Raw genomic sequence first — 25,456 nt, forward strand, 5'->3', positions numbered from 1 at the left:
CATCTGGCCTTTAGTCACTCTTTTCCAATGCTGACACTGTGCAGTGCAAAGACAATTTTGTAATTATGCAAGCTACAGTTAACAATTTACAAAGTCAAAATCTAGACATGGTTGTTAACTGTGGCCAAAAACACCCCAACGTTTATGTAAGAGCACATTAAAAAGAATTTATTCAAATGTTGGTACCACAGTCAAAGCCAAAGTAGGTAGGCAGAAACTTCTGAAAATAAGAAGGGGAAGTTGGTGTGAAACTTGTGTGCAACGAAGACTTTATTTTTATATGCAACAGACTTTTTACTTGCTTGTCTCAAGCAGATGGTTTTGGCCAATAAACCACACAAATATATTGCGAAAAAACATGTGTTTTTTTATTCTTTAAAATTTTGCTGACACATTGGCAGCAGTTGTCCGTGTTATCTAGTTCATTTCCCATTTCTGCCAAATCTGCATGAGCATCATCATTACTTAACTCAAGAGGTAAAAGAACATTGTATCTATCTCAAAGGCAAGGCCGCCTTGTTGCAGTGTATGACCTAACGTAAACGGTGGTAACCTCTCGGTGACAAAACTTGGACACTCAGTCTACACTCATGACGTTATTGAACTTTAGTAAACCGGAATGAATTGCATATTTCATAAAAAGATGGCTCTGAATACACTGCAATGCCACCACCTGCAGCACAAATACAGCTACTGCAGGGCAGGTATAGCGAAACACTACAACAGGAGGCAGACACAATAATGTGAATATCTGAGATAATATATGTTCAGTTTCATAACCCTGCAGAAAATTTCAACTTGGATAATGGAAAAACACTGTGTAACACTGCCTCCACTCTCGGGTCACCTTTCATCTGCTGTAGTAAAGCACAAGCTGGTAGTGAAGAATTACATCTTTCGTGTATAAAGGAGAATACCAAACTTCATGAACTAAAAGGTGTAAGTTGCCTAAATGAACATCAAATTCTTCACTTTTTCACACAGTGCCTTAGCCGATATGCAAAAAAATTAATCGGCAGCACTTGCTGGCTCTAGTTTCTCAAATATGAGTCATTTATATATTGTTTTGGACTGTTTATTGGGAAAAAACATGCAACTTGATAGCAATACCTTGGAATCTCTTTTCTGATATTTTATACAGCAAAAAGAATAATTGATAGTCCGGAAAGAATGTTTAATCAAGCAAATAAAATAAATCACCTGTGTGGGTTAACTATGGGTGTAAGATAATCCATTATCATTTAGCATACAGTACATCATTATTACCCCAGTAGCTTTCCAAAGCAACCAGAGTTTTTAAAGGGTTTATTCCCACCTAAAAGCATCCGCTACCTCTCAAAAAGTAGCACCACTTCACAATGGCGAGTGTGTGGAAACATATCTACAGGCACAGCCAGAGATGGAGAAAAAGCCTCTCCCCTCAGTTTCTTCTGCGGATCAGGAGCACAACAAAGCTCCTTGAAGTTCCTCATTGCTTCTCCATCCGGTTTACAGGAAACATAGACCAGCCTGCGGATGGTAGGTTGGTTTCGTAAAGCTTGGACCACTCTGTGGTGCAGACCAGCTCGAGCAGGGTTTACCACAGCTGTCACAAGGCCTCCACCTTCAGAGCTCAACTGAGATAAAAGAGCAGGAAGCGCCACCTCTGCCTTCCCAGCGATAAACTCACAGTTGTGTACATTATTGAGAGCTGCGTTGTGTCTAGCGTCTTCCACAGCTTGTTCTATGAGCTCTATACCAACAACTCTGTTTACTCTGGGAGATATAGTGATGCCGATGGTACCTGTCCCACAGCAAACATCCAAGAGAGTACCACTGACTTTTGTTCTTTCTCCACCTTCCTCTGGGTTTGGGACGCACAGTTCTCTCACTGTGCTGTACAAGACCTCGGCAGCTGCCTGGTTCACCTGGAAAAAGGCATCAGCAGAGATGCGGAATTTGAAGCCTAGTACCTGTAAATGACAAGACAAATATATATAGGTATACATTATGTCTTCTCTGTCTACTATCATCATAAATCAGTATTACTATTTATAGGGAGTTTGAAAGATATAATAAGAACTGCGAATAAAAATCAGGATGTCTTGGTCTGTGCTATATCAATTTTGACCATTCTCTTTACTCTAGTACAGTATTATTTATACTGCTGAAAATTGGCTGATTTTGGGACACATTTCCTACCAATTTCTTTCTCTTGGATTATATGATTCAATTCAACTACCATATTAGCAACAAAATAAAAGTAAAATAGAAGAAACAACTTGTTATTACAGTAAGATCATAATGTGTAGATAGCAGGGGTGCTGTGATGTACTGGTATTGAGGATAACCATTATGTTTATAAAATTAAGTATTGGTATTCATAATATACATATTACAATATCAATTAAATAATTCAACAAATCACAAAATGCTTGCTTGGTTACAGACTCTCTGTACCTCTACACTATTTTGAGTGTAATTCATCTACCAAAAAGGCACAATAAACATAGTTAAAGATGAATTTGATGCATTTTTGTTTTCTTTCTAAAGATATTGCTTTAACATCCCAATTTTGAACTCTTTTGGCCATGATAATTGTGTAGTGCAATGCCCTGGTAGAAAGTGAGCAATTTTGCTCCTGGATTTGAATAAGACAAAAAGTACCAGTAATTATTATCAAAATAAGTACTTTCACAATGTCTGCTGTAGTTGGACACAGGATTATTACATTACATTACATTACATTACATGTCATTTAGCAGATTATCAAGTTGCAATGCTGGAGTGTTACAATGTTTTCTGTATGTTATGTGAAGTCCCTTACAGCTTCTCTGTAATTTTGTCCGTAAGGTGTATTTTACCTCCTCATATATGTGTGGCTGACCATACAGCAGCTGGTAAGGGGATTCCTCATGAGTGCAGCGAGTCATGGTGCTCTCCTGGAAAAATAGTGAGTCCAGATGACAGACGGTTCCAGGACCCTGTGTGAAGTAATCCACCAGCTGAGCCTTATGGATTGCCACTTCTTCTGGGGTGAGCATCTGTGGATGAAAGTACACTATAGCCATGGTGCGGCCCTCTGCGTTGGTCCTCACTGTGACCTCTCTCCAGTGACCCCCGGTGTGGAACAGCAGGCAGGGTTCAAGGGAAGAGAGGCGGATGAAGTCCTGATAACATCTGGCTACCAGTTTATGCTGCTCCGGCGTGTTGAGCAGGTGGTCTGGGTTGATACAGACAATATTTCTCTCCCTGCCTGTGCCCACGTAATAACCAACTGTTTTGGGATTTCCATTCACTCCTATGTTTACAGAAAACGTTGACTTGTTGCGGTAACCATCCCTAACAGGCGACGGCTTAACAGGCAAGACAGGGAAGCTGGGTCTACTCTCGGCAGGTGATGAGGACTGTGATTTTAAGTCACCGGAAAGATACCTGGACAGCTGAGACAGTATACTTTCCTGATGTTTTTGCTTGAGCTCAAGTTGCTCTTCATAACTTAGCCTCCACAGAGGGGTTATCGCATCAGCCAGCCTTTCCTCCCAGGACAGATGATCAGACCCGGGAGGTTTCTTGTGACTTTTTATCCACTGTTTCTTTGAAGGTGGTTTCCTCTGGTCAGCTAGAATCGTGTCATTAGTTGAAAATTGCCTCAAAGTATACAGAATCTTGCGTTTGACAAACAAGACTGACCTGCTGCGCGCAGCTGCCAAAGCCATTTGGACCTTTAAAGATGTAGCTATTGTGGCTAAATGTGTCAGCTAGTGGCACTTAGACGACCAATGCAGCTAAATATATCAATAAGCACCGCTGACCTTAAATATTAGAGTTTAAACCCGTTTTTTCTGTGGATGTTAATGAAGCGCATGCTGTCGGTAGTATTCAACTTTTATGACGTATAATTTACGAGCCAACTAGCTTTATACGTCATCTTCATGCGTCCCATGGCAAGTAAACATTTCCGCTGTGTCGCGATGGACTCAAACAAGGACGAAGCGGAGCGGTGCATAAAAATAGCCATAAATGCGGTCAGCAACAACCAGCCAGACAAAGCCAGGAAGTTTCTGGAGAAGGCACAGCGCCTTTTTCCGACAGATCAAGCAAAAAGTACGTCGAATAAACGCCTGTTTCGGCAGGGATTTTATGTGGCACGGTGGGCCGTCGCTGTGAAACCAGATCAGCTAGCGTTAGCACAACCGTCTTAACGTTACACCAGCTGCTCCTACCCGACACTGGTATTTGTAGTTTTTTCAGCCTCCCACCCGCGATTTCTGCTACATAGTTGGTTATTTACTGTTTTTTAAATTGGGGCTTGGTTATTTGCAGTTTGCATTTTCATCTTTGACGTCCTTAGCCGCTACGGTGCTAACCATTAGCTCAATATGCTAGTGAATTTTATGTGTTTATGAACAAGACTCAGGTGTCATCTTTTAAATAATATGGCTCCACTTTCTTCACAGACATATTGGACTCGTTAGCTCAGAATGGAAAGCCTCCAGATGAGAACGGCAGTCCTGTGAACGGAGACGGACCCGCTATGAGGCACCGTGGCCACGGAGAGGAGCCTAATGTGTCCGCAAAGGGGGCCACAGACTCGGCCAAACCATACACCGCAGACCAGCTGGATGCTGTCAGAAAGTCAGTGAACATGTCCACCTTCTCTGTTTATTTCACCTATCACGTTGCTTCGCAGTACTTCGCAGTCGGGCTATAAAAAGCAGATACACTACATGTTGTGCTCAGATATCAGTCAATAATGTGAAATTTTGGTTAAATACAAAAAATATATATTGTTTCTGAGTAGGTGAGACGGTGACCAAATGTCGTTACTGTTCGGTGTGATTAACAAGCAGTTTGAAGTCACTCAGCTGGAGCAGTCAAGAGATTAATTTTAAGACAAAATGTATTCAGATTACTGTTTTTCTTTTTGCTAGTCAGCCATTCAGTTAGCCAGCCAGTTGTTTTATGGTTATACAGAGCAATGTAATAATCGTAGCATATAATAATCCAAATTTTTATTTGTACATTACTTTAAAAAAAACATGAACAAAGTTCTTCACAAGGCAGCAAAATAAAACAAACAAGTCGCAAAATAATCAGGTTTTAAAAGAAAGCCGATAAAAACAATTTGGTGTATAAAACCAATTCAATGTTGGAAGAGGTAGACGTAACAAAACAAGAACAGCTTTGAAGGAAACTAAAGACTGTGTAAAGGAAATGTATTCTTAGGTCAAATCAGTAAAGGCTGTTTTTAAAATGGGAAGGAAATAACTGACAGAGGCGACCTGATTTCCTCAGCATGATCATTCCAGAGCCTCAGGGGCCTGCCTGGAAACACTCTCGCCCCTTTAGTTTTCAGTCAGGACTCCAGAACAGACAAAATACTTCTGCCTGAGGATGATGCATACAGACTCGTACAGTTGTAAAGCAGGGAGATAGGGAGATAAGCTGTGTAAAGAGCCAGTGTAGAGAAGCTGAAACAGTAGCAATGTGACCACGCCTCTTGGTTCTGGTTAAAAGCCTGTCAGCTCAGTTCTATACAGTCTTGAGTCAATCAATAGATATAGGGTTCAGGAAAGTAAAGAGGCTGTTGCATTAATCCAGGCATGGTGAGATGAAAGCATGTAAAATGGTTTCTGTGTATTCTAAAATTAAAATAGATCAAGTATGATTTGCTCATACAATGAAAAGTGTTTGTTTTTGTGATCACTGTTAGCTTAACAAGGTATTTCATGTCACATTAAGATCCCAAGGTTTGTACCTCTATGTTGAGTTTCCATTTTTTCCCTTGCAATCTGTTAATTATCTCTGGTGGGTGTTTTTCTCTCTTTTTTTTACTGCAGGATTAAAAGCTGTAAAGATTATTACCAAATTCTGGGGGTTGAAAAGACGGCCTCAGAGGAGGATCTTAAAAAGGCTTACAGAAAGCTCGCTCTGAAATTTCACCCAGATAAAAATCACGCACCTGGAGCCACTGAGGCATTTAAAGGTAAATTAAAAGTAATCTCTAGTGCTGTTCTATGGCGTATATTTATGTAAATAAATTACTAAGTGCACATTTGTTGGGGCTTTTTTTGTGTGTGTTTCAGCTATTGGTAATGCCTATGCTGTGCTGAGTAACACTGAAAAACGAAGGCAGTATGACCAGTATGGAGAGGAGAGAACACACACGAGCAGACAAAGACACCATCGTGACTTTGAAGCAGACATCTCACCCGAGGACCTCTTCAACATGTTCTTTGGTGGAGGTTTCCCATCGAGTAAGTAGTTACCAGATGAATACAGGGTCAGTCAGGATGTTTTTTGTACTTTAGCGCAGTGCTATGGAGGCCCAAGAGAATAAGGTTTTAATGTTTTAAAGTAATATGTTAGCTGTTAATATGCCTCAGCAACCCATTTGAGAGAAAGCCAGTCCTCTTAACTGCGTGTTGTATGCTGTCTACTCAACCCTTATCATCGTCATTCTTGCTCAGAGTCACTGAGATAGAGCTGTCTGACTGGCTGCTCAGCCTTGTGAATCTGCTTATCTCTTCACTACGCCTATTTATCTTCCAGAAGCAAAAACACAGACAGACTTCAGCCTAAGCCACATTTTATAATCTTTTTAGTAACATCTCACTGTATAAGAATATAGTAAGATTTAAAAAAAAATACTGTTTACAATGAATGCATGTCTGAATGTGGTTAGGTCTGTGTTTTGTTTACCTCTTTGTGATGTTGATTTGAGTGGAAATACAGACTGCTTAGTAGCCATTTCCTTTCCGCTCCTCTATAATTATTACATCCTTTGCACTGTAATGTAATGTCTACACTGTCTGGAGTGAACAGGCTAAAACTAAAGGTAATGTCTAAGCAAAAAAAATATTTTGCTTGCTCGACCAATCTTGTTAAAAAAGGAGCTCTGCCTGTAAACAAAGTTCCTAAACACTTCCTTCTCTCTGGTTAAATATGTGATTATCTGTGCAATCAGGTGTTGTAATTGTTTGGATTCCAAACCTGCATATTCACAGGCCCTGATTTGACATGACGTAGAATTGCTTGTTAGTTGAAAAATTGATCAATCCAATAAGTACCATGGGAGCTAACAATTAGTTACTGCTGGCCACCAGGTCGCAGTACATCATTTTCAGTTTGCTATCAGTGCAGCAGCTACAAAGAGCCGCCTTTTCTTCATTTAATCCTTATTTTCTGAAATTCTTTTTCAGGTAACGTACACGTTTACAGAAATGGAAGAATGCATTTTGCACACCATAATAGGCAAGAAAGACGAGAACAGCAGAGAGATGTAAGTCCTGTCTGAAATTCTTTAACTACACTTACAGTACACATCTGTTGTACTGTATAGTATTAGATAAAACACTATAATCAAGTTTTCTTTCCCTCTCTGGACAGGGTGGCCTGGCTCTGTTCGTCCAGCTGATGCCCATCTTAATCCTCATCATTGTTTCTGCTCTTAGTCAGATGATGGTCACCCAGCCTCCATACAGCCTTAGCTACCGCCCGTAAGTGTTTCACCGCTCGGGAGAGTTTTCTGTGGCAGTGTGGTCTCTAATCTCATCCGTCTCACTCTGTTATTATGTCCTCTCTGTGCATCAGGTCAGCTGGACATATTCACAAAAGGCATACGTCAAACCTGAATGTGCTTTTCTACGTTGGAGACCGATTCAATGAAGAATATTCTGGGAATAACCTGAAGAATGTTGAGAGAAGTGTAGAAGAAGACTACATCTCCAATCTCAGAAACAACTGTTGGAAGGAGAAGCAGCAGAGTAAGTTCACAAGAGGGCACCCAACAATTAATTTAATTATTGATTGATCTGCCGGTTATTTTTTCAATTAATCAGTTGATCATGAGTTTAGGAGGAGTACTAGTACTCCTTTACTATACTGCAAATGTACAATATGCCACCTTGAATTCCAGTCTGGCGCATTCTTAGTTCATTGGTGCCATGAAAAACTGTTTTTTTGTTAATTACAACAGCTTACAAAATATGAATTTAACACAGTATGATGTCATTTTTAATGAGTAGTTGATTGAGACCTGGCGTACTGACTTATTCTTCTCTTGTATTTTTTTAGAGGAAGGCTTACTGTATCGTGCTCGTTACTTTGGGGATTCTGAGTTGTACCAAAGGGCACAGAGAATGGCGACTCCCAGCTGTTCCAGACTATCTGAGATTCAAGTTATATTGGATGGCTAGAAACCACTTGCACAAATACGGGTAAGTTGCCACAACCATCACAGTGACATAACATTTCCAAAGAATACCAAATGTTTTTTTGATTGATTCTTAACTTTTCCAGGCTGCTTTGCCATTTGTTTTGATTAAAGTACTTGCCTCCAATATGCAATCCATTACCGTCAGTTTTATTTTTGTCCGTGACTGACACCTGATATTTAAGAGTTGGCTATGTTGTCTCAGATGTCTGCTTTTCCCACCAGCACTTTAGTGCACTAACAGTACAGGTCCTGCTCACAACTGCATTACTGTGTGATGACGGAACTTTGGCCAATAAAAAAGGCTATCAATAAAGGCAACTGATTGGTCACTGCAATGGAACACGGGCAAGGGTCAGGTCTCTGCAAGTAGACTTTAATACTGAAATGAACAGAAAACAATGGCCCAACTGCCTGGGAGGTTGGAAATAAAACAAAACATAATGTGTGATTTGAAAAAGTATGCATAATTATGTAAGGTTTGAAATAGTAGTAGGCAAAAATGTGCTAAATTGTAAGTTTGTTCAAATTCTTTTTACCTGTTCCACTGATACTGAGAATTGCACAAGTGAAAGTGATAATGGATGATTTGTGTAGAGGTGTTTTATCCATCTCTGCACATAGAAATCCAATAAATGATCATCCCATGAAGAGAGACAGCTGCATGACTTTTATTGATTCCTTTGTTTTTTGCAGGTTCGTCGGTACTTGAATCTAATTAGAAGAAATCGGTCGGAGCCCACTCAAATTGGAGCATATTTCTGCAGCAAACCAAGAGAATCAAAAATGCCTTACGTGCAGTGGGCAGCAGACCTCGTCAGGGAACCTCTCTGCAACTTGGTGTAGATTGACTTCCTGTAGAACTGTGAGAAGCTTTGAGTTGACTGCTGACATTTTCTTACTCTAGTGTCTTCAGGATGGTGAGAGTCCGCTGGGCGTCACGGTGGAAAGTAAGAGCATAGTTGTCTATTTGAACGGTAAACAAAGCTGCTAAGATTAGCTTTCTCTGTCCCAGTCTTTTTGTCTCCTTAAACATTTTTGAGAAACCTCATGGCCTTCTCATAGACATATGTCTGAGCCACTCACAAGGAAAGTGTGTAATTTTTATAGTTCTTAACCAATGTAAATATTCATTTTACTTTAACAGTGCAGGGTTTATTGAAGTTAATATCATTTACTACAATGTTATTTTGTGGATTTGCTTGTAGCCTGTTGGATCATAAGTATTGAAATCGTTGCACAAATAAAAGTAAACCATATTTATTAAATTAACATGCTAAAATTGTATAAAAGTTTCTTTGAATTAAATTTGTCCAATGGTTGACTGGTGCTTATTTTCTCTTTATAACAAGACTAAGAGTCTACAGCTTTGCTAGCAGATCTGTGAGGCTACTTTGGCACAGCTGCGCTTTGAACTAAATGCTCACATCACCATACTAACATGCTCACAATGACAATACTAACATGCTGATCCTAAGCAGATATAATGTTAACCACTGTCATTATAATGTTAACCACTTTCATTTAAGAAAGATAAAATGCTGATGCAGTGTGGACTCGGGTCATATGACTTTGACTTGAGTCACAAAATTGGATGACTTTAGACTCGACTTGACAAAATAAAATACAAATTTTGAAAACCATTGATCATTTTTTATAAATTTAGTAGATTATTACTCATTAAAATGGCATTACAACATTACATTATGACTTGTTATGGACTTGAAACTCAAAAAAAAAAAGTTTAGGACTTGAGTGTAAGGACTTTGTCTTATTTTTGATTTGCAAAAAAATGACTTGGTCCCAGCTCTCATAAGTACAAATGCAAAGTACAGCTGAATGTCATTAGTTTTGCGGTTATTGTTCAGAAAATGTATTTGACTGTTTTAAACTGGATGATGGCACAGGATGAGAAATTAAAGGATCATTGAAGCCATTTCATCCGTCCTGTGTGAGACATGAATGTCAGAACTAGATTAAAGGGCAATCAATGCTATTTTGTGAGCATGAGGTACAATATTGTGGCCTTGTTTTATTTTTATTTTTTCTCCCATGTCCCTCAAGGGGCTCCGTACAAATCGACCTTATGATGGTACTGGTTAAAGTTTAGGGAATAAACAATATATTCAGGGATAATAGTGGCCAAGATATCTCGGTTTGGACCAACAGACCTTGCCATCCCATTCGAGTCACTCAATTGTATGACACACAATCAAACGTATGTTCTTTTGACAAGAAAAGACATTAATCACACATTAGAAATGAATAGAAAGTCATTTATTTCTGTTCTTTAAGTCTTTGAAAATACAAAAACACGTTTCAAGTAATATTTGACTATCAAATACTTAAGTTATTCCCATTGGGGTGTGACTCTACATTCATGGGAAAGAGACTAACCCAAGTTCAAACATGTGTCTTCACTGTTGAGTCACCTTCAACCAGGTGAGTAGCTGCCATGAGACATAAGTTGGTTCCAGGGAAACCTGATACATCTTTAATACACTAACAAAGACAGATAATGTGCTAATTCAGGGCCATCATGTTAGTGCCATCTGGAGCCATGAGATATTGTCTTTTTAAAAGGCAATGCTAACCCACCATCTTTTTTTCACAGTATATGAGTTCAGTTCCGCTAATCGGGGACAGAAGTTCTCGGTCAACAGCACTCTTCAATCAGCAGCTCCCCTGAACAATACAGTTTTCTCTTGATAGCCCTAAAGCTTGTACTCAGTCTTAGAGTGTCTTGATGCCTTGCAGATGTCTGTGGTGACCTGCTACCTTTGAAGAGCTTCTGAACCTTTGGCCACAGTCCACCAGACTCAAGCCTCAGCACCAGAGTCACATGAAAGGTCGGGACCAGGGTTGCATCCGCTGCTATTTGGTCCACAGTACATAGGGAGCTCTGGTCCCCTTTGTCCACACACAGATCAATGAGCGCTCCCCTGAGCCCACAAGGTTCACAGACAGCCAGGTGCAGCAGCTCTTGGCTGATATTGTGCAGGAGACAGTCAGGTAGGATGAGTTTCGAGCAGCCCAGCATGTCTGATGCATCATTGAGACTTTGTGTTATTGTTCCTGCAACCTCAGTAGCCAGGCTCTCCTCCAACAAGAAGAAACTGCTGTCTGATTCTGACAGGGACATGTCCGCCTCAGATCCTAAAATGAAAGAATAAAGGTTATAATCTTGTCTGGTAGTGCAACAAACAAAAAAAGTCATCAGTAAGTGCCTATGTCTCCTTTAACCCTTTTGTTCTTTGTCAGTTCATGCTCTATTTAAACAAGTCAACTCAGATAATCTCAGTTATAAAGTGAATAAACCCAAATAAACAGCATGCAGCCTCCTCAGACAAAAGCCAGGAGCACTCACCAGTTTCACTCCTGCTGCACAGATGATCTGCTGTGACCCTCTGATTGATCCCCTTTAGCTCAGTCAGCCTCTGCAGCAGACTGCTCCAGGAGAGTCGCTTTGAGCCTCTGTCCTCCGCTGGAGATGGGGGAAAGCTGCCGTCCAAGGATTGATCACAAGAAAAAGACATCTTAATAAATAGATATAAAAAATCCGATTGTAAAAAGTAAAAAAAAAGTGCAATGGTATCCCCCAACGACGTCTCCCCCTCTTGAGCCAGACCAGCTGGAAAACACACTCTGCAACAATGGAACAAAGCGTTAAATACCCAAGCCAACGCGCCCGCCCCCTGTGTTTCTTAGCCAATCAGGTTTCAGCTCACGTCTTTTGCTCTCTATCCTGCCTGGTAACATTTTTGGCCCCTTTGATGAGGCAAAGGCCAGACCCCCCGGCCCTTCAGGCGCTAACCCTAACCCCCAACCAAACTTCTATACACAGCTGCATGTTTTTACAAAAAAATGTAATTTGACAGTCAAATATGAGATTAAACTGTAAATCCGATAGACGAATCAGCACCCGTCTTCAAAAAACATGAGACAATAAGTAGACACACCCCCTCAGTTTTTTTTTTGACAAAAAGATATGATGAAAGAAAAATGCATCACAGTCAGCTCAAACTGACACGTTTCACACGTACGCCTTGTGCTTTTCCGTGATCGGAAGCGTCAGAGCTGACCATGGATTTTGGGAATTTTTAAACCAGTTCATTCGAAGTAGGATGACAATGCTAATTGTATGATCCTGGCCAAAGCTCATGTTTTAGTTGTATAGTGAATATAGCAAGATTATGAACAATTGTCATTAAAATTAAGACCATCTGCCTGATAAATAGATATACCTTACAGTCAAATAACTAAAATAAGTCAGATGTTGATTTTCTTGCCAGATATCGCGGTAGATTATTATTATTAGCCTATTATTATTATTATTATTATTGTTGTTGTTGTTGTTGTTGTTGTTAGTAATAGTAGTAGTAGCAGTAGTATTGTTAGGCTAATAAAATAATACATAATATTGGTAATATTTTTTAATGTTTGCTTCAGTTTGTTGTGTGTTTATATTATTTTAATAGTTTTGATCTATCTCTTTATCTTATTGATATTATCTTATTATTTGATGCATTGGAAGTGATGGAAAGTCATCTATCCGAACTTTAGGAACAACTCTGACTCCTGAGTTTTTGCACGTACACACACACACACCTTCCCCCACCCCTTTAAAAGACTCCTGCTCAGGATCCCCCAGAGTAAGGAGCCCCCCCTCCCAAACGGGCTTGGAACGTCTTTCGCATTTTTCTTTTTTTTTTTTTCTTTTTTTTGTATGACGTTGTTTTATCAGTTGGCTAGTATTTATCAGTCTCTTGCTATGTTCTCTTGTGGTCTCCTAAAGCTGAAATCTTTATTGATGATTCAAGTTTTATAGACATGGGGCATTATAGGCCCACTTTATGCAGTTTAACGGGGGGGCTGGTCAAACACAGACTATATAAAATTATCTAAAAGGAATAAGGCCTGCTGCACACTAAAGCTAAGCCCCAGTCCCATTGAACACAATTTCTTTGCCTATTTTTGCAAGGAAAACAATGTCCAGTATCATTAGAAATGATTCATTTACAGTCCACAACAACTTACAGGACTACAGTATTTAAGGTAATTTTAAATCTTCAACCAAATCTTCAAATCACCTGGAACTGCATCTTTGTATTCTCAATGAAGAAGATCAAATTTTAAATAAAAAACACAAAAACATAGACTGTATCATCTGTTTTCTTTTACTTTAATTTAATTTGATTTGAATGTTTAATTTAATAATACATTTAACAATTTAATACCCTCTTGTATTTTATTAAGTTATTTACACTCCTTGAGTCCTTAATACTGTAAGGTGCAGTTTGACGTGAAAGGCAGGGTGGGTTTTTTTCTGTGTTTGAAAGAATTTGGAGGTAAGAAGAAGAGAAAGAAGAAAGAGAAAATGAAAAATCAAATGTACAGTGTTTGATTGTGTTCTTTGTTTTTAAGTACAAACATAATATACTAAAATAGAAAGTAAACTTGATAACACATATTATCAGGAGAATATGACATCTACAATATTTGTGGAATGCATTCATTAATGTATACATTGATTACTCTGAAGCTATGGGGTAGAACTGCAGGACTGTAGTTAATCCTGCCGGGTCTGTCCTATCTGTTGTAATACACTGCATAGGCAGATGGTGGTGCCACTGCACCACCTGAAAATCGCAGACAATGAAGAAGCTCCAGTGTAGTGTGTGTGCATGTCTGTATGTAAAATGTTTTTGCCTGAGTGCACCTATTGTTTTGAGTGAATGTGCCACTGAATACACACATGCCTTTGTCCATGTCCATGTGCTCTTTAATGGTCAGAATTGTGTATTTCGCTTCTTTACTGTGTCTCTGAATATGGGGAATGTATCGTTTAACTATGATTAAGCTTCTACACTAAAATGTTTGGGCTAGAACATTATTTGCGCCATGTCATGGGGAAAAAGTAAAAGGGATAAGAGGAAATAAAGCGTGACAGGTGTTGTGTTTTACAGTTCAAACAGGCCTGAGAGAGCTGTTAGGGCTAGCCACCCTCGGGCTATGTAATTCATGTATAATAAATCTATTACCAAATGGATTCTTAAGGATGGATACTGTCTAGAACCATTTGCTTTATCTGAAGTGCATTACAGTGAATCACAAATACAATCTTAGCTTCCTATATTTTCCCTCCAAATAACTATTTGTTACAGTAATTGGAGTGAAAAGAACTGAAGCCATTATGAGGCACTTAAATGAAGAATGTAATATATTTACACCTGCTTAATCTCAGATACAACCTTCTTCACCAGCCTATTTTAAATATGCTTGTGTTGCTAATTAATTCAGGAGGGGGTAAAATGGTCCCTGGATTGTGTTTGCCAGGCTGTAGCTATAGCAACAACATGCTGTTGTGAGCAGGGTCCATCTGAAATGTTTTATTGAAGCTATAGTGTGATAATCTTGGTCGCCTCGTGGTTGCTCATGAAAAGTGAGGTGGTTTCAGCCGCTCTGACAACATGATTCAACCAAAAGAAGAAAGTATCATTCCATCTCAGTGGTAGATGTCCCCGCATGCAGCCTCTCATCCCTGTGTCATCTGAGCCCTGTGTTTATCTGGAAACCCTTTAGCTCTGAGTGCAGGAATCTCTGTTTGGCTGGGACAGCGTTCCATTTAGGTTTTGATTTATTGCTGGAGGAAGCAGAAACAGACCTACACTCTCAAGGGGGGCAGGAGAAACTGTGATGTTTGGCAAGTTTTGCTGAGACGCACTCTTCTTTATCAAAGCATTAACACTTTACACACCAACTTCAAATAGCCAGTATTCTTAATAATAATAATAATAATAATAATAATAATAACTAGGACTGCAAGCATACTGAACGGGCCCTTGCAGTACACGTGTGTCTGGGCATGCTGCCGTCAGGGTGTGTGCGTTACAGGGGCCAGTCTATACCACCCCTATGAATTTCATTGCCTTAAGTGTTAAAGTGTGGTACCAAATATGAAATTAGACTGCCACCACAGTGTCACCTAGGGGCCGATCAATAAAACCTTAAAGGGTTATCCTCAGGAGGGCATTGACAATAATTGTACCAAGTTTTGTATAATAATGCACAAACTATCCCTTTAATCCTCATACAGTGTCTGAAGGAGGACTCTTAACTGATATGTATAAGTTAGAAGAGGCAGGTAGCAATGGTGGAAAGTAACTATGTACATTTACTCAAGTACTGGACTTAAAGTACAATTTTGAGGTACTTTTTTGTACATTTTATGTAACTTTATACTTCTACTCCATTACATTTTGAGGCAAATATTGTACTTTTTACTCCTCTACATTTAGCTGACAGCTTTAATTACTTTTCAGGTCAAGATTTAAAATGACAAACATGATACATTTAAAATGATTACGCATTTTTATAAATCAAACCACTTAAAAGTTTATTAGGTAGTTAAAATGAGTGGAGTGGAGTCATTTCACAGTGTGGTATTAGTACTTTTACTGAAGTAAAGGTACTTTTTTATTTATAATTTTTATTTTTAAATTTAAAATTTTATTTTATTTTTAAAATGTTTATTCATTTATTTTTTCACAATGCGCATGCTGCGCAATGTGGTTATGGATATGAGCTTTGGCTAAAAATAATGCGCAATATTCTGAATACTTCTTCCACCACTGTCCTTATTTTTTGATAATTTTTATTTTTAATTTTTGAAAAAAATTTTACTTTTATACTTTTTTATTTTTTATTTGCGCTACTGCGCATGTGAGGCCCCGTTGCGCTACTGCGCATGTGCGGCCCTGTTGCGCTACTGCGCATGTGCAGCCCCGTTGTGCTACTGTGCATGTGCGGCCTTGTTGCGCTACTGCGCATGTGCGGCCCCGTTGCGCAGTAGCGCAACAGGCCCGCACATGCGCAGTAGCTCAACGGAGCTGCGCATGCGCAGTAGCGCAGAAAGACCGCGCATGCGCAGTAGCGCACTTGGGCCGCACATGTGCAGTAGCGCAACGGGGCCACGCATGCGCAGAAGACCAACGGGGCCGCGCTTGCGCAGTAGCGCAACGGAGCCTCGCATGCGCAGTAGCGCAACAGGGCTGCGCATGCGCATGCCGCAGAAAAAATAATAATACAAAATAATAATAAAATTAAAAAAAAAAAAATGTTTTTAAAAATTAAAAATAAACAAAAAATAATGAAAAAATAAATAAATTTAAAAGTAAAGAAGTAAAAAGGACAGTGGTGGAAGAAGTATTCAGAGTATTGGGCATCATTTTTAGCCAAAGCTCATATCCATAACCACATTGTGCAGCGGGGCCGCGCATGCGCATTGCGAAAAAAATAAATAAAATTTTTTAAAAATAATAAAATTTTAAATTTAAAAATAAAAATTATAAATAAAAAAGTAAAGAAGTAAAAAGGACAGTGGTGGAAGAAGTATTCAGATCCTTTACTTCAGTAAAAGTACTAATACCACACTGTGAAATGACTCCACTCCGCTCATTTTAACTACCTAATAAACTTAAGTGGTTTAATTTATAAAAATGGGTAATCATTTTAAATGTATCATGTTTGTCATTTTAAATCTTGACCTGAAAAGTAATTAAAGCTGTCAGCTAAATGTAGAGGAGTAAAAAGTACAATATTCGCCTCAAAATGTAGTGGAGTAGAAGTATAAAGTTACATAAAATGTACATAAAAGTACCTCAAAATTGTACTTTAAGTCCAGTACTTGAGTAAATGTACATAGTTACTTTCCACCATTGCTACTTGCCTGTCTAACTTATACATATCAGTTAAGAGTCCTCCTTCAGACACTGTATGAGGATTAAAGGTATAGTTTGTGCATTATAATACAAAACTTGTTGTTTTGTTGTTATTTAATAACTTGAGTATTCTTTGGGTTATCAAAATTCTTTTAATAACTTTTTGTCATGAGGGTGCATAGATGCTGTGCGCAAAGTTTAGTGCAAAACGATGAAATTGCCTCGGAGGAGTTCGAAAAAGTAGGTTTGCGACATTTCGCGAATTTGCGAAAAAAAACTCTAGGCAAAAATGGGCGTGGCCTATATCACGAGATTCAGCAAATTTCAGTGAACGAGTGGATATAAGATTTTTGAATGTTCGATGAAGTATGTGGGAGTTATTATAAATGTTTTCGCCTGGTGTGACTTATATTTAAAGTTTCATGAGTTTTGGGGTATGTTCAGGCAGTGAAAAATGTGATCATTTGGGACAAAGAATAAAAATAAAGAATCATTCGAAATACAATAGGGACCTCGCAAGTCGTTGCCTGCTCGGGCCCTAATAATAATAATAGCTTAATGGAAAGTTAGACTATTCATTTTGGCTGACCTTAAATGACAACTGAAATCTGTTTTGGCACATTCAGAAAAGTGAACAATCAAAAGAAAGAATATTTCCTTCAAGCGCTGACATTTGTATTAGGAGCTAAGCTCAACTAAAATAGCCCTTTGACACAAATGTTTCAATGAAAGCCTAATACATATCTTGCGTTGTAAAAAAAAGGGGGGCATAAAGAGAGAACTGCATGAATACGTTTGAGCATTATAGTCGATTGTATGACCGTATTACAGTGTTTTGAAGTGCAGTTTCTTTGAAAAGTGCAAAAAGCATTGACTTGATTCAAAGATAGTTAGCTGGACTGCAGTATAGCTTATAAAATCCTGCAACACAGAATTAGGCTATACAGTAATATCAAATTCTTAGAAATCAAAACATATTTGCACTGTCTCCTGTTTTGATGCATTCTTATGAACTTGTTCTTATGTCTTGATGTACTTTACTGTACTTGTACTTTATACAGTATTTAAATCAACCTTTTTTCTATTCTTGTTGTCAGAGGCAGGAAATGAGCATTGAATGTATGTATTTCCTCTTGAAAAGGTATTCCCTTGTTTCCCTTGACTGGGTACCGACTTGACATTAAACACCCAAAGGAGCTGGATTATCTAGTTTCCGGTTTGTGCTGTGTTGCCTGTGAATGAGCCTAATTATTTATATTGATTGAATGTCATTACGCAAAAAGGCTGCATGACTTAGTGATAGGTGGAAGAGTGAGAAAGTCAATGCATACATGATGGAGCACATGCCATCAGGCAGAGAAAAGGATCCTGATCATTATTTATGAGTACTTTTACCGTGACTTGTTCCTGAGTGAAGCTATCTCTCATTTTTAGAACCATGTGCATTATTTAGCAATGCTGCCAATGTTTTTGCTTTTTGTGTTTGGTTTTGAATTAAACAAGACTTGTAGTGCTGTGACTTCTCTTTGAATCTTCAGTAAATATTCATCATATTGTACAGGACCTATGCTACTTGTGTAAAATTCACATTATAGTTATTTTACCTTGAAGGAATAGTTCTACATTTAGGATTTTATGCCATGGGTTAGATGAGCAGATTGATATCATTCTTTTAGCTAAATATGAAATTAGGCCCAGCTGCTGGTTAGCTTAGCTTAGCACAGCAAGAGGAAACGGGGAAACCGCTCGCATGGCGGTGTCAATCTAAATTCACCTAAAGCTCACTAACAGCATACAAGTATATTTCCCAAATGTCATAATGTTGCTTTAATGCTGTCAAGTCAAACAGAAGAAAATAGCAACTGTACTGAGGCACAACAGTGGTTTGAACTACACGTTAACATGCTCACTGTAAGTAAAATGCCAATAATGCCCTGTAGATCATCTACAAAATCTTAGCTTAGCATGTTAGCATGCACATTTTGCAAATTAGCACTCAACACAAAGTAGGCCAATGAGTCAGATGGAAATGTTGAGTTTGCAGGTATTTGGTCTTAACCAAAGTATTGATCAAATTAGACCTTTGACCTGTTGATGGCATTAGATAAAAGGTCAGGGGATCACTAGAATTGTCATAATTCATCTTGACATTGGCATCCAAGAGGCATGCTGCTGGAGTAATAAAATATACAGAAAAGCAATACTTGTTTCCAAATTGAAATGGAAAGTGTTATGAAAATACTTCACTACATACTGTCAGAAGTGCCAGCACAGATGATATATAGACTGTTAAATCAAGTAGCTTGTGAAAATGGTGAGTACTCCTCTTACACTTTACCTACTATTCGTGTGTGTTGTGTTTCACCCTGCAGATGTGTGGTGTTAATTTCTGACGACATGCACAGCCAACAGACTGAGCACCACGCACCATATTGTGAAAACGCCCATGGTACAACAATACACAGCCATGTGCTGAAAAGCTAATAAAATGCTTATTTCTAGCTAAAACTATAAGCATAACATATGATTAACATATGATTATTTGAGCACTATATGTCTACCAGAAAGGACTAGTTGGCTGTTAGCAAGCTAACATTAAACGTTAAGGCACTTTATTCTGTAGAGACTGACTTATGACTTTGTGACAAAATGCACGGCATACAATCAGTTTTCCATAATTTAAACTGCTAATGTCTCCAGTCTGTATACATCAATATGTATAAGTCCAGTTTTTTGGTTCTTCAGATTTAAAAAAAAAAACCTATCTATTCGTTCTTTAACCTGTTGGTACTGCATTTGTTTGCTAACAGACTATATTGTCAAGAAGGTCCTTCTTTTAATACAAAGTCAATGGAGAGAGATGGATTGTTTCCCCTCTTATATTGGTGGTATGTTCTGTCTTTATAGATGATACGTAGGCTGTTAAATCAAGCGACTTGTAAAAATGGCGAGGACTGCTCTGCACTGTCAACCGTTCTGCAGATTTGTATCATTCATTTCTAGCGGAGTGCATAAGCAACGCTTCCAAACATGCTGGCATGTGACACATGACATGTGACGCACTTAGCTACCAGCAGGTATATATCTGACCTTTGACTCCATGAGTGCCCCATAGCCTTCAAGCATTATCTTATGTCTGGGCGTGCAGAGGCTCCTGTTCCTTAAGACAGTTGCCACCATCTTTTGTCACAGAGCATCATCTGATCTTTACATTTCTTGCCTTCACAATAATATTCTCTCCCTTTGCTTCACAAAGCATCAGACCCAGGGGGATCCACACTCACATGACTGACAGGGACGTATTTTCCCCAGCTTTTATAAGGGGATTACCTGAAACCCCCTATGGCTCTGTGACTCTAGGATTACTCAGCCATTTTCTCTTTAACTTGCTCCAATAAATGAGATGCACATTGTTGGCCTGCCATGTTCTGCCCTCCTCCCTCTGGATCGCTGCTCTGTGACTGTCACATCTCATCTGTCTGTGGGTTCCACCTAATATGTGCCTTAAAGGATGTGCAGTGTTAATCACAACGCCATTTTACTTCATTTGACTCGCTGCTTTTAGTTTGATTAATGTCTCCGAGAATGAAGCTGGCTGATTGCAGCAGCTGCGGAGCACTGTGTTAAAATGCATCAGTGAGAGTACGAACTGAGGATAGCTCATTTCAAACCAACTGCATTATGCAGATAAGTTGTTTGCAGACATAAATAATTTTTGCCAATCTGAGTGTATTGCTGTGTTGTAAATAATGAGCTTGGATTATGTATCACATACGTGGATTAAGTGAACCCAGTATCATTTGCAAGTGCTTCCTGACACTCATTTGACCACATCCTGATATCTGCATTGGGTTCAATTTAAACAACTTTCTCTCCATTTATCTTTGCTCGTAAATTTGATTGCGTGCAGCTGAGAGATTAGATGACGCCCTGTCTCGTGCCTGTCTTTATTAAGAGGGGCCTCAAAGACACTCTCTTTCAGGATGAAGTAAAGATGGCATCAGTTAATCCAGCATTTCAATTACAAGATGTCATTCAGTTTGTCTCTCTGGGGACCGGCTGAGACTGCAGCAGGAAGAGATACAGCAGGCAGGGCAGATACAGTCAGATACTGTAGCGTGACACAATGCAAATGCTCTGACTCCCCGATAATGGATCAGAAAGCAGTGCCATTATCTATTGGTCATCTGAACACAGCAGAGCAGAGCTCAACAGAATCCAGAACAACCTCTTTGTGTTGTCTTTTCATCAATCCAGGTTACAATTTTGAGGCAGAGTGCCTTTTCCAGCTTTATGAAGTCTTCCTGTCCAATTATAGCCAGATATGTTTCACTGTTAGAGTGGCAGGAACATACATACAGATAATACTGTAATAAAAGTCTAGAAATCTACAATCAGTTTTGTTTATTCCATGTTTCAGTAACACCCCAAGCCAATACAATACCCCTCATAATTAATGTATGAATCATTAAATGTTCAATTTCTGTTATAATGTGTCATAGAGGTGTTGATTCAGCTCAGAGATAATAGAGGCCTTTTTTTCCACAGCGTGTGATAGCAGGAACAGCACGTGTAATTAATAACATTAATTATGGCTGCATTGCATTTAGGTGTTCCAGTTCCAGGGCTCTGTTATTATGTACACCGGATCCCTGTCACGGCTTACTGGGACACTTAAATGGAACAGAACCATCGTTAATTTTATTAGTTGCACCTGTGCTTTTCCTGCTGCGACAAATCAGAAATGTCTGCTGGGAAAAAGGTCTATTTCAGAGGCCATTCATAAAACAAGGATTTTTTTTCAACTGTTCTGACAAAAAAAGAGTCTGCAAATATTACACATAAAGCTCTATAAATTATAGTACAGTCTATATCATGAAACTGCTTGTCATTTTGTGTTTTCTAAAACTATCTTAGACACTTTTTTAAGTTAATTCGGTCACTCTGTACTTTATTGATGGATTTAAACTTTAACTTGACTGTTATGTCATGGTGTTATAACTAAAATTACATTTTTAAAAAATGCAGTTTATTGCCTTGCTTACAGTTTCACAATATACTGAGTTGTGACTCCTTTATCATGATGCGTGTCATATCGACACATTCTTGCCAAACGTTCTCCAATTTTTTGAGGATTTGCTCCTTTTTTGTCATATGTATATACACAATAGTGGGGTGTTGTGAAAAGTATCGATACACATGAATATTGCAATACTATGTGTTGTGTGTTGTATTTATTCTCAAAAACACTATTGTTTTTAAAATAATTTTAATTAAGTCATACATTATCCTCAACCACGTATCCAAACTGGGTCCCAGCTGACAATGGGCGAGAAGCTGGGTATACCCTGGACACAGGATGCCAAACTAGGGCACATAAAACACAAAAAATCATTTTTTAATTAATAGTTTACATGCAAGTACATGAGCGAAAAGTAGTGCTATGATGTTGGACGTGAAAAGGACATTTTTATATTGTCAGAGTTTATGCATATGTAGTTGTGTTCTTTGAACTGTGACAGTTTCCTAAAATTAGATTTAAAATAAACGTGACATGCATACAGTATCACAATATATCATAATTGAATTGTAACCCCTATATCAGATACATATTGCTAGATTCTTGCCCTATCAAACTGTCTGGGTTTTTTTATGTTTTAGACTGTTGTTGCTGCAATTTCCTGGCATCAAGGACTTAACAACCTGTGATGCATTTGTCACAATTTCCTGAAGAACAGTGATCAATGATGAATCAACTGAGAAAATGGAAATAATAGTGAAAGTTGCGGGTCTTAATTCAGACAGCCCTATATAGCAAACAAAGTGTCCCACCTGAGCAAGCCATTAGTGGGGGTGCAGGTCTAAACTTTGACTTACATTAAAATGGAAATAAGACTGTGACGTATTCATATACACATACAAATAGCGTCACACATCACCATGACTTACCCTGACTACTATCACCAAATCTCTCTCTCTCTCTCTCTCTCTTTCTCTCTCTCTCTCTCTCTCTCTCTCTCTCTCTCTCTCTCTCCCTCTCTCTCTCCCAGCAGCAGAAGGAGCATCCTATAGGCTAATCAGTTGGTAGTTTCGATCCTGCCTCAGCATCCTCCCCCTCCCAGAAGAGGAAAGCCGACAGCCGGTGTGTGCGAGGTGTTTTTGTCCGCTACCATGGTGGAAATTACGGATATCGTGTGCCTTCTCGTCCCGCTGGTGATGCTCGCGGGGTCCACCTTGCAGACGGACGTGAAGAGCGTCAAAGAGTCGGAAAAAACGGGGAATTTCATGGAAGACGAGCAGTGGCTGTCCACCATTTCACAGTACAGCCGCAAGATCAAGCACTGGAATCGCTTCAGAGACGTAAGTCCACCGTGTTGATTGAGAGATGCGCGGTAATGCGGTAGGAGATGCGCTGATGGGGAAACACACGGAAACAGTAATAATAGTTAGCACACACTTAGTCTGATGATGCACACAAACTTGTTGTTGTTGTTGTTGCTGTTGTTGTTGTTGTTGTTGTTGTTGTTGTTGTTTTTAACGTAGCCCACACTGTACACACATTCACACACACTTTGGAAAAAATGTTTAAAAATAAGATTTTTTTTTAAAGGTCTAAAATATACAGTTAGGACATACCTATTGGAAAAAGAAGATGGAAACTAAATTTGTGTTAAATTGTGTTTACAGTTTTTGCAAATTGCCTTATTTTGAATTAATATCTTCATGCACACATTTCATCTGATTCTTCTTCTTTTTTTAAATACCCAAACTACCTTATATATTATGTGATACTGAATAATGTGGGATAATGGCAATGGTTGTCTTAATGCAAACAAAAATTGGATGTTTTACTTTTCTGACTTCCTCCTCAACATTCAGGGTGTCTAAAGTGATATTTAATTGGATGCTACAGTAGGCATTTGCAAACACTGACTATATATAGGCTACTACGCCTCCCACTTTTAGTATATGGACCCTCGGTTAATTATAAACAATTAATGTTTTAGTCCCACTTGCACAGCAGGAGCAGTATACACCTATTCCATCATACTGCCCTTAATATGGGCTACCTCTGATGTGTTTCCAGACTTGTCCCGGGAGATTTCACAAACAAGAGAATTAAGCAATTAGAGCAGAGGGGCCGGGATTGATTGATGTGCATATTCACCTACTGAACAGACTGAACTGGGTTGCAGGGATTGATTAAAGCCTGCAGGCTACGCACTGTGATATATTGCTGTGTCTGTAAATGTATGGATGTAATTTTGCCTCCAAGCCCTGTGAAATGATTACTAATGATCCCAATAGGATTTGGACAATAGTGCAGTTGGATTATGTTGCACATAACTCTCATTAATTGGGTTTTAATTGATCCAGGGTGGTTACTAGCACGTGATAGGTATCATTATTGGATTTGAAATGCGAGCATTTGGCTTCAGCTCGAGCATGTGCGCGAGAACAATGCCATATCTTCTTCTTCTGAGGAGAAGCCTTTCAATGTAATAACCATCGCGTAGAGGCTGTGGTGTCATTTTTGATCTGCATTCATACGCCTCCTTATGGACGTCCCTGAAGAAAAGGTGAATGCATGGGAAAATTGGCAGCCACCCCTCCTGGGATCGGATTACTTTGACTGTGATTACTTAAAGAGAATGTCCTCGGGAACTGTACTTAGGGAAGTAATGAAATTGTGGGCATGGAAAGATTAAGTCAGAATTATTGTGGGATTATAAACTCGCTGGATGCTGCTCTATATTTACACAGCTTGATCCAAAATGTTAGTTGGAGCAGCAGCAACTTCACTCTGAATTCACACATCATGATTGGCTGTGCAAAGGAAAAAAACCTCCTACCAAGAGTGAATAAAAACACAGACGGAATATGTGGAGATTCCCAAGATATAAACGGTTCTTCTTAACGTTGCTTAAGGGGTTGCCAGTATGAAGATGTCACTCGCTTTGCCTTTTTTCCCTCCATTGAACATCAAAGCTGCTGTGTAACACAAACAGCTCCAGATCCACGCTGTGTCTCTTTCATGATCATTATTCCCAGAGGTGATTGTCTTAATGTGCGCGTTCGCATTTGCATGCATCCAGTCAACGCTTCTTCACTCTCTAAAGTGCACAAGCCTGAATTTTTTGTCGGGCTGTTGCATCTGTGCACGCTAAAGAGCAGGAGTGCTGGTGTCTCTGGTGATGATGACTGGAGAAACATCAGAGAAGCAAACCACTGAAACTCCCGGGAGAATCGCCAATAGAAACCGCTTTGATTTCAGCTTGCTGCCGTAGCAACAGCAGTCTCTGTGTTATGGTGTTGAAATGGAGCATGTATCACTGAGGGTTTGATGACTCTATTCCCCTCGCCAGCCCTGCTTCAGGGTGAAGGAAGAAGTGGAAGCATCCTTTCATTAGGATTTTTTCACATCTTTCAAACTGTAAAGTTTTTCAATTGAAACGCCATTAGCGCAACCAACTATTTCCTTGATGATTCTCACTGAGAGCTGCTGAATATAAAATATAATGACAATTTATTGGTGTCT

General features: G+C 39.1%; 4 protein-coding genes across 4 annotated transcripts in view; 2 read left to right on the forward strand and 2 right to left on the reverse strand.

Annotated features, from left to right (window-relative positions):
- Nucleotides 1–167: 167 nt before the first annotated feature.
- Nucleotides 168–3,879, reverse strand: trmt2b (tRNA methyltransferase 2 homolog B). Its single transcript, XM_059358902.1, has 2 exons — nucleotides 2,844–3,879; nucleotides 168–1,952 (listed from the first exon to the last, which is right to left on the reverse strand). The coding sequence occupies exons 1-2, from the start codon at nucleotides 3,696–3,698 to the stop codon at nucleotides 1,329–1,331; spliced, it is 1,479 nt and encodes a 492-aa protein (XP_059214885.1). The 5' UTR covers nucleotides 3,699–3,879; the 3' UTR covers nucleotides 168–1,328.
- A 24-nt stretch (nucleotides 3,880–3,903) lies between these two features.
- dnajb12a (DnaJ heat shock protein family (Hsp40) member B12a) lies at nucleotides 3,904–9,519 on the forward strand. Its single transcript, XM_059358903.1, has 9 exons — nucleotides 3,904–4,086; nucleotides 4,440–4,617; nucleotides 5,823–5,968; nucleotides 6,069–6,239; nucleotides 7,185–7,264; nucleotides 7,372–7,481; nucleotides 7,576–7,748; nucleotides 8,059–8,201; nucleotides 8,894–9,519. Exons 1-8 carry the CDS (start codon nucleotides 3,915–3,917, stop codon nucleotides 8,178–8,180), a joined length of 1,152 nt encoding a protein of 383 aa, XP_059214886.1. The 5' UTR covers nucleotides 3,904–3,914; the 3' UTR covers nucleotides 8,181–8,201; nucleotides 8,894–9,519.
- Nucleotides 9,520–10,459: 940 nt separating this feature from the next.
- Nucleotides 10,460–11,878, reverse strand: LOC131993596 (DNA damage-inducible transcript 4 protein-like). Its single transcript, XM_059359577.1, has 2 exons — nucleotides 11,565–11,878; nucleotides 10,460–11,353 (listed from the first exon to the last, which is right to left on the reverse strand). The coding sequence occupies exons 1-2, from the start codon at nucleotides 11,731–11,733 to the stop codon at nucleotides 10,854–10,856; spliced, it is 669 nt and encodes a 222-aa protein (XP_059215560.1). The 5' UTR covers nucleotides 11,734–11,878; the 3' UTR covers nucleotides 10,460–10,853.
- Nucleotides 11,879–23,035: 11,157 nt separating this feature from the next.
- Nucleotides 23,036–25,456, forward strand: part of spock2 (SPARC (osteonectin), cwcv and kazal like domains proteoglycan 2) — a 30,898-nt gene continuing 28,477 nt past the window's right edge. The window contains exon 1 of the mRNA XM_059323876.1: nucleotides 23,036–23,277. Within this exon, the coding sequence (XP_059179859.1) occupies nucleotides 23,089–23,277 (189 nt within the window). The 5' untranslated portion in view covers nucleotides 23,036–23,088. The remainder of the gene's footprint in view (nucleotides 23,278–25,456) is intronic.

This window comes from Centropristis striata, chromosome 20 (assembly GCF_030273125.1).
Source record: "Centropristis striata isolate RG_2023a ecotype Rhode Island chromosome 20, C.striata_1.0, whole genome shotgun sequence".
Classification (NCBI taxonomy): Eukaryota; Metazoa; Chordata; class Actinopteri; order Perciformes; family Serranidae; genus Centropristis; species Centropristis striata.